At 32.3% G+C, this 9,163-nt stretch overlaps 1 protein-coding gene across 1 annotated transcript in view; it reads right to left on the bottom strand.

The window, feature by feature from the left end:
• Window positions 1–2,156: 2,156 nt before the first annotated feature.
• Window positions 2,157–9,163, bottom strand: part of LOC143056055 (uncharacterized) — a 43,394-nt gene continuing 36,387 nt past the window's right edge. Inside the window, exons 26-31 of the mRNA XM_076229130.1 lie at window positions 8,281–9,039; window positions 7,772–7,984; window positions 6,002–6,097; window positions 5,122–5,453; window positions 3,605–3,812; window positions 2,157–2,576 (exon numbers count right to left, since the gene is read on the bottom strand). Of these exons, the coding sequence (XP_076085245.1) occupies window positions 2,299–2,576; window positions 3,605–3,812; window positions 5,122–5,453; window positions 6,002–6,097; window positions 7,772–7,984; window positions 8,281–9,039 (1,886 nt within the window). The 3' untranslated portion in view covers window positions 2,157–2,298. The remainder of the gene's footprint in view (window positions 2,577–3,604; window positions 3,813–5,121; window positions 5,454–6,001; window positions 6,098–7,771; window positions 7,985–8,280; window positions 9,040–9,163) is intronic.

The following is a 9,163-nucleotide window of genomic DNA, read 5'->3' as shown; positions in this document are numbered from 1 at the left end:
TTAGTAATGTTGTTTTTGGTGGGATCGGTGGCTGCGTTAACAATTTGTTAAAGTTACGAATAGTTCAGCATATAAGGGAATCATTGTAAGGTCAATATATGGAGAGCATTTGTATAAGCCTCGGAACATCTCATTTGAAGATTATTTGACACTACCTCCTCGGCTAGAGTTGATTGACTTTGTAACGTTATCATAGTATACATGTTACAGTTTGTGATTATCTCACTTTAAGATGAATCGTCTATTACAAGTCAGTGATATTTGGTATGCTGTTGGTTGTATCAGCATTACAACTATTCATTTTTAAAGTGTTTAATCGAACCATATTTAACCTGGTTCAAATATTGGCTTGTTAAGAAGATCTTCAAATAAGTCAGCATGGCCAATCTGTCAACCCACTTAATGGAATAATTGCTATAATAATGGTCAATATAATGGAATTTGATGCGACTGTCATACAAATGAGAGGATTGGCTAGCTATAAAACCAGATTCAATCCACCATTTTCTACATAAGAAAAAGCCTGTACCAAGTCAGGAATATGACAGTTGTTATCCATTCGTTTGATCTGTTTGAGCTTCTGCTTTTGCCATTTGATTAGGGTCTTTCCGTTTTGAATATTCCTCAGAGTTCAATTTTTTTAAACCCTTTCGAAAACTATAATATAATATCAATAATATCAGCAATGTCAAGGTTGAGTTCGAAAATCGCGCTGTTTGGGTAAAATTACAGGGAGCTATGTCCATATTTACTGACATTGATTTAAATGTTGGTTCATCTTATCCATTGAAAAGGTTCAAATCTTTCTAAAGAAATGCAGAAAATGCAACTTAATACAATAGAACTCTATAAAGGGTTTTGTTTTCCATATCATAACTCCATTGGTGTCTAGTAAATCTTCTTATTTGTTCATCAGCGATAATTTGTATTTTTAGTAAGAATCAAAGTTTTCTTTATAAGAAGCGGAGAAGATTTATCAGAGGAACTGTCAAACGCAAGATCGATTTAACATACTTTTGACAGCGAATACAATTAGTACATTGACATAATATTTAGGTTTCTGGCACTTTCTATTGACGTTTTCCTACTCACAGTACTCTTGCCATACTTCAATAATTTGTGTACAAAATTTGGAATTTACGGCTTGTTTAGTACAATTTGCGTATTGAACATACTTTTGTCATAAGAATAGTCACGTCACCCCACCCCTCCCCCCAAAAAATAGCCCAGGACTATAAAATATTGGGAATCGTTGAGATAGCTTTTTATGAAGTCCAGAATAAAAATCTACCGACAGAACAAAGCAAAAATGACTATATTCAGTTAATACACTTCCGATTTTGTATTTTTAATAACAATGTCCGTAAATCATGCCAGAGATGAACAAATGTACGATACATGTGTCACAGTGAACTTGACATACACCAAATTATCTTAATGGCTTATACTAGACAGTGACTTTAGTACCACTTTTATTAACTGTAAATATACATTTATTTCAACATATACAAATCTTTCAACAAATTCGGAAACAATTACATCCATTCATAATCTAAATTTAAAACCACAAACTACAATGAGACAAGAACTGACGGACTAATGAATTCGACAAAGCACTTAAAATTACGCCATGAATTAATATCGCCCATAAAACAATTTCTAGCTGTAATTCAGTAATTTTGAACTTTACTATAAAACTATGTAAAAAGTACGGAAAAGCCGTATTGCAGATTATGATAAAACTATCATAATATTTCCAAATAACTTTTAATGAATGAAACTCTATCGAGAAACTAAATAATATTTTTCCAAATAACAAAATTAACTAACCTGTAAATATTGCTTAAGCATTTAAGCGTCAGCATTGTAAGGCGGCTATTCAGTTAATGAAATACTAAATCTCTATATATAAATAAGGCGTACATATATTTTCCCGCGCTCGTGCAATAATATTTTATTCTATTTAAATCGTTCAGGTGTGTAGTGACGTGTATATGAAATTGTGCAGTGACGTATATTAGAAATGTCGTCAGTCTCAGTCAATCGTCATAATGAGTATGATGAAACAGAAAATGGAATGAATGAATGAATGAAATAAATGAACTGAGGAATAACCAATCAAACATTTAATATACCCATAAATACGACGGTGACACATGTATAAGCAAAAACAATTTTATTAGAAAAACAGAGAAAATTTATTAGATACAAGCATTTGACAAGGCATACTAAGGGAGTATGCTGTGTAAAAGGTTATTGCAAATATGTGTCCATTCACGATTGTAAAATATATCTTTATTACACAGTCAGGGTAATAGTTTGTGTGATGTGTTTGCCGTTTAATCCAATAGCTGTTATTGTAATATAGATATCCATTCCACTGTAGAATTTAACCCGATGTGGCACATACATCACAAGAAATTCATTTGTCGTCTCTTGCCACTGTACAATATCTGCTCCATTTAAAGCTGTCCCTACAGACACTTCATAGTACAAGGTAAAAGCAAAGGTAAAATACGCATCCCAGCTTATGGTTAACGTTCTGTTCTTTTCAGACATTGTGACGGACTTTGTTCCTAAACATAAATGATACATTCATTTAACGTTTTATGATTGAAAGTAATTGAAGTATCGCCAAAATATTCTGAAATGAGCCTACGATGGAAACGTTTATAACTCATAGTTGATTCTTGAAACTTAAGAATAAAAAAACTTTCTCCTGATGTGATCCTGAATGCTTGATCAGAACGGCACTTTTTGTTGTTGATTGTTTTGTTCTTTTGGGTATAACTTGAATTGTTTTTATTGGATGTCTTCATTGATAATTTTTCCATTGATGAAGGAAAGTTACGCTTTAATTTGTATTTAAATTTGAATATAAATGTCGCTGTATTCTGTATAAATTTGTTCGGTTTACCTTTTGTGTGTTTTTCTATCTTTCTCTATTGATAATTTTTTTGTTCATTTTTATAAATACTAAAGGCTCTCGTATAAAGAAAAGGTTATACATGTTGAACACCACAAAGTGTGTTCGATTCCTTTGTTTGATTAGTTCAATCAAACAATACAAGGCTTATAATGAAATAAAAAAGGAAGTGGAAATTTCCAAATATTTTTTTATGAAATACTTACAGTCTTGTATTATGATACTTGGTGGTCACATACGCAACATTCTCATATGACGGAGAATGGCAATTATTATTAAGGAATAAGAAATAAGAAATAAAACTACGTATTACGGATCTTTTTTTTTTTATATTAAACATAAACATATTAATTATAGTCTTGATAAATAATAATACTATGTTTGTTCAGAAATTATAGTATATACTGATCGTTCAATAGATAAATAATTATGTTAACTACAATCGTACTCCGATGATTTTGTGAGCATATATTTTAGATGAGGGTGTGTCTGCATAAGGTTTTTTCATTGGTTCGTATCAGGCCAATCTGTTTCTCTTTTGAAATGTTGTTATAGTATTTATATTGTCGAATAACATGTACGGTGACCTAGACTCGTTTCTTTTCATTTGTGATTTGAATGGAAATCGCACCACATGTATGTGTATAAGCATTTTAAGAAATGAAATGATAATCATACTTGATACTTTCGGAGTTATTGTTGACACAGACAGATGTGTTGATACAGGTTGACTGGATAGGAATGCATTATTTATGGCTGAAACTCTCACTTCATGTTGTCCATCATGCAAGTCTAAACCAGTCATGCTATAGTACATAGCACCGTCGAGGTCATAAAGGATTGTCTTCGATAAAGAAACCGTCTTGTTTTGGTTTTCAATTTCAACCTTCAATATATGATATATTTTGTGAGAACATGTGATGATGTTTATTTTGGCATAATGGGATAATGTATATTCTGAGTTCCTTTTGTTGACAATATTATCCTTACTTTTGTACTTTTTCGTAAAATATTTTGGTCTATAGCTACATTATGATGTTATCCATTCGTTTGATGTGTTTGAGCTTTTGATTTGGAATTTTCCTCAGAGTTCGTAATTTTTGTTATGTACTTTTTTTGTTGGAAATCTTTTGTACATTAATATGGGATCTTCGTATGATCAGAAACAAAATAAAATATAGAAATGGTATTCTATATGACAGGTGCACAACATGCATAATATGTCTTTTGATTGAGTTAAGCCATTTCAATTGATAATAAAATTGAGAATGGAAATGGGGAATGTGTCAAAGAGACAACAACCCGCCCAAATAAAAAACAACAGCAGAGGGTCACCAACAGGTCTTCAATGTAGCGAGAAATTCCCGCACCCGGAGGCGTCCTTCAGCTGGCCCCTAAACAAATATATACTAGTCCAGTGATAATGAACGCCATACTAATTTCCAAATTGTACACAAGAAACTAAAATTAAAATAATACAAGACTAACAAAGGCCAGAGGCTCCTGACTTGGGACAGGCGCAAAAATGCGGAGGGGTTAAACATGTTTGTGAGATCTCAACCCTCCCCCTATACCTCTAACCAATGTAGCAAGTAAACGTATTGTGTGTTTTTCTATGTTGTGATGTATCACTAATATTTCAGGTAAGTTTGAAGGTTGGCGCCTGTTAAAAGATTTTACAATGTTTTTACAAATAGTGACTTAGATGGAGGATTGCCTCATTGGTACTCATACACTATCGTTTTATATTTATAAATGATATACGACGAGTGGCAGATGAAAGATGCCTTATTCCATTTGTGTGTCTGAAGGCTAGTGTACCCCACAAACACTCAAGTAAAACGATAAAAGAATTGTTTCAAATTGTAGAATGTGAGAGTAAAATTATGAATCTGACACCAAGTTTGTAATTTAAAGGGATGTTCGATGCCAACATGTAAACTTTCGACCGGCAGAATGACGAAATTTGTTTGAAAGGATATAAAATATTGCTACAATGCGCACGATATATGTTTTATTACAAAATACTCATTAGGTGCACTCGAAACAAAATGGAAAAGAAACAAAAAACATAAAATGATCGGTAGCATCAACTGTTACACCAAATAGAACTGTATATCTTGATATCTTGGCCGACGGGAAAATGGTTTTTATGTTTAGCTGAAGATTTTAAACGGAAGAAAGTATTCACTTACATGAAATGAATCTAAGCCTGATCTATCTTCAAAACCCATCCACTTCAGTCTCACTATAGAAGCGTTTCCATGGAAGTTTTGTTTACTTCCATATTCCGTCATTGGTTGATCTAAAATTTGAACTTGAGCATTTTGTATACTTGGAGGACTGTCTGAAATTGTAACTCCATCGGAAGATTTCTTGCTGTGTAAACCTGCCTTATTGTGACACCGTAGTGTAACATAGACCGTCTTTGATGACAACAAACTATGTTCAAATACTTTAGATACATATGACAGTTCTGTTGGTATTCGGACAAACGCTTGGATCTCATTGCCAAATTCGCTAAGACCTATGAATAAATGTTATTATATCAGAATATATCTAAAATCTTCAACCTTAATGTTGAAATAATATAAACGTCTCATTGTATATAAAATGCAAATCAAACATAACTGACATTAACACTTCTGTATTGACGGTCTTCCTAGATTTTGATTTGATTCTTTATGCCCATAGAATAATAATAAATGAATGGTAAGAAAGGCATGTAGAATCACAAGTTAACTGTAAATTCCATGGAAAAGGATATAAATGCTTCGTCTTGCCTATAGGTTGCAAAGGTATAATTATGTCACGATTGTGCGGCTACCCTAAAAAAGTTTAATGGCTGGGATAAAAAACAATAGTCTGAAGAGTAAATGTTACTGAACATCTGGTACGGAATTATTACATCTGAAATAAAATCCCACTATGCTCATCTATGTTGCTACTGATGTTAATCGAAGAGCATACGTCTATGATTTTTTTTTAAATCAAATAGTTATAATGTGTTTGAGAATGTTATTTGTTACAAATATGATGCCGTTTTGGTGATCTTTAAACAGCAGGAAGTCTTACCAACAGCCCATTCACAATGCGATAATCCAGACTCCAAATCTTCAACCTTCCAGTTAACAATGATTTCATCTGTTATTTGACTGTCTATATCATAGCCTAAATGAAGTGACAAGAATAAGAATATTAGTTCTGATCCAAAAGTTTTGACAATGCGCTTGTAAAAACCCTCTCCATGTTTTACTTGATTTCTTGAGAAACATATCTATGTATATTAGTCTGAGATCGACTTCCGGCCTCATATCGACGTCTATTCCCTAATTTGACGTCTAAATCTGACGTCACATTCTCAAATCGACGTCTTATATTTTGATACTATAATCGACGTCCAATGTGACGTCATGTATTGTCAAAATTACGTCTTCTCTTATCGACGCCCAATACCAATCGACTTACACTTGTACATGTACATATTTTGTAGAGTTCCAATGAAAACTAAATTTTCAAAAAAAATATACATACACTCCAGATCGAATTTTTTCAACCCGAAATAGGTAACATGCATATTAATAAACATCTTTAAAAAAAAGTTTATCACCTCGATCTACATTGTAATGTGTAATTCCTAATCATATTAATAAATGACCTGCATGTAAGTGTAAGTCATTGAGAAAACAACCCAATGACAACAAAAAAACTAAACGAAATCTAGAAGGCATTATTCAGTCTTCAACAATACAAAACATAAAGAAGTACAGCCAATTGTTTTGAGGGTATTATAATTCAGATTCTGTAAGATATTTTTCAACAACTGTTTTACATCTGGAGTGAAACATATACGTGAGAAATTGGCAATATGTTTTTATGTTGTGCTGTTACACCACTGTTCCAGGTTAGGATAGGGTTAAGTGCTCACACTCATGGTTGATCCTGTCACATGCTTTATGTGCCTATAGTCCAGTGGTTTTCGTAGGCTTAATTCATAAAATTGGTCGTCGAGTAGAGAATATTTTATTGTGACGTCATATTTGGACGTCGATTTGAGGAACATATGTCGATTAGAGAACGGACGTCGATATGAGTCTTTTAAAATATAATATAATATATGGCGCAAATAGAAATTTTTAATCCTGGTATCTATGATGTGTTTTTTTACACATATTTAAATAAATAGCACAAAATATTATAAACAATTGGGTATGTCTTGTTCATTTATGCTGTTCTAATAATTCATACTACTCATTTGTCACATATCGCTTCGATAATACCAACCCTGGTAATAAATGTTAGGTGTGACAAACTATTGGATTGAGCCCTTCATATTGTTTGTTTTTCAGGCTTTCTTGAATATGATTTGATTGTTGTATGTACATCTATTTCGTCGGATTGATCTTATGTTTTCTTATCGCTTGCTTTGTTGTACTTTCAATTTTTTTTATGATTCTTGTTTTCTTTTATACAAATTATATTAAGATATGTGGTACGATTGCCAACGTGACAACATTGTATGAACTTTATACATATACATAAAAAGAAAAAATAACAAAAACCGCGGAAAATTCACAACGGAAAGTCCCTAAATAAATTGCAAAAACAAAAGTTCAAACACATCAAACGAATGGATAACAAATGTCATATTCCAGATCTGGCACAGGCATGTCTGGATCTGATGTAAGAAAATGGTTGATTAAACTTGGTTTTATAGTTAGCTTCTATTTAAGTAATGGCCGTTATTGCATTTACTGGAATTATGTTCCCGTACAAAATCAGCTTTTTAAAATATCATTCGTTCTGTTGGTATGTTTTGTAACTTATTATTATACATGTACATACCAATTCCATCATAAACGAATTCTATATCAGGAGGTGTAAGATCAATAAAAAGGGATTCTGCTGTGGCTACTGCCGACAACCCAGCACCATTGATAGCAACAACTGTTATGTGGAGTTGAGATGTATGTGCTAATGTAATATTATAACTGTAGGCGAAAGTGTTCAACCCAACACTTGTATATCTCTGTATTTCTGTGCTTCCTTCTTTATAACCTTTCAAATAATGAAGTCATTATCAATAAGACATAAATAAAAACGGACAATGTGACTCCGAGTCACCAAAATTAGCAGACAACACAACAGTATTCAGATTAATATTTAAAGATTTAGATAAACGCTATTTAGTATAACTAATATTTAATCATCTGATTAAAATACATATACCTGTTGAACTGCCATTGTCTTTATTCACAGCTATTTCTGGTTTTATTTTTTTAATTGCAAGTAGATATTTAAATATTCTTGCTTCAAAAGATCAGAACAAACATAATACAAAAACATAAACTTACCAATTGCCCATAGATATTCAACAATAGGACTTTCCTTATCAACAAAATACCAAAATGCATGTATTGATGACCATTCATGTAGCCATACTGCGTGAGATAAAACGGGATAAGGATGCGTCCCAACATCAACAACTTCAACCTTAGAAAATTGAATGTTATCAATTAAAATTCCTGTTGTGTCGTCCATGCTTCCATATGTAATATTAACATCTTTATTCTTTGCGGTAAAGTAAAATGTATGAGAATGCCAGGATACTTCAATGTCTGAACCATATTTGTCTTGTTTTTGATACACAAGAAACACGTGTCTTTCATTACCGAATTCAATGTAGCCTTCTTTTGTAGAAAGAACTGAATCTTCAAAGGGGACATGAGCAGTAAAGAATTTGACACTATAAGAGATGTCTATTTCTAAGTTATGTAATGTCTGCAATACACTTCCTCTGAGAAAAAGAAATGATCGACCATCCATAGCAATAGATTTTGATGAACCCAGGACGCAAATACAATCCTGATCAGAAGAATTCCAGTGATATGGTTTTGTATATCTACAAATATTAGCTGCGGAAATGTTTGAAATGTCTACAAAGTCATTATCACCGTCTTCAAATGATGGGTTAAGTACCAAACTGTTTTCGGTAAAAACTAGCTGTACTGGTGTTGGCGGGGTTTCATCAATGACAAAACCGTTAGATGTTGCAGTATCTGATACGTGACCGACAAAATCAACAGCATAAACTTTACTTAAAACCTTTGCCCCTAAATAAAAAAAGTTTTACTAATATTATATGCAATTTGTATATGACAGAAATTTTATTCATTGTGAAAATTTAATCAATTACTTTATAAATTTTTCAAGATGACAGATTATTATATATTCATT

The sequence above is a fragment of the Mytilus galloprovincialis genome, chromosome 13 (assembly GCF_965363235.1).
Source record: "Mytilus galloprovincialis chromosome 13, xbMytGall1.hap1.1, whole genome shotgun sequence".
Lineage (NCBI taxonomy): Eukaryota > Metazoa > Mollusca > Bivalvia > Mytilida > Mytilidae > Mytilus > Mytilus galloprovincialis.
Note: the sequence above shows the minus strand (reverse complement) of the source record. Positions and strands in the feature narration are given on the sequence as shown.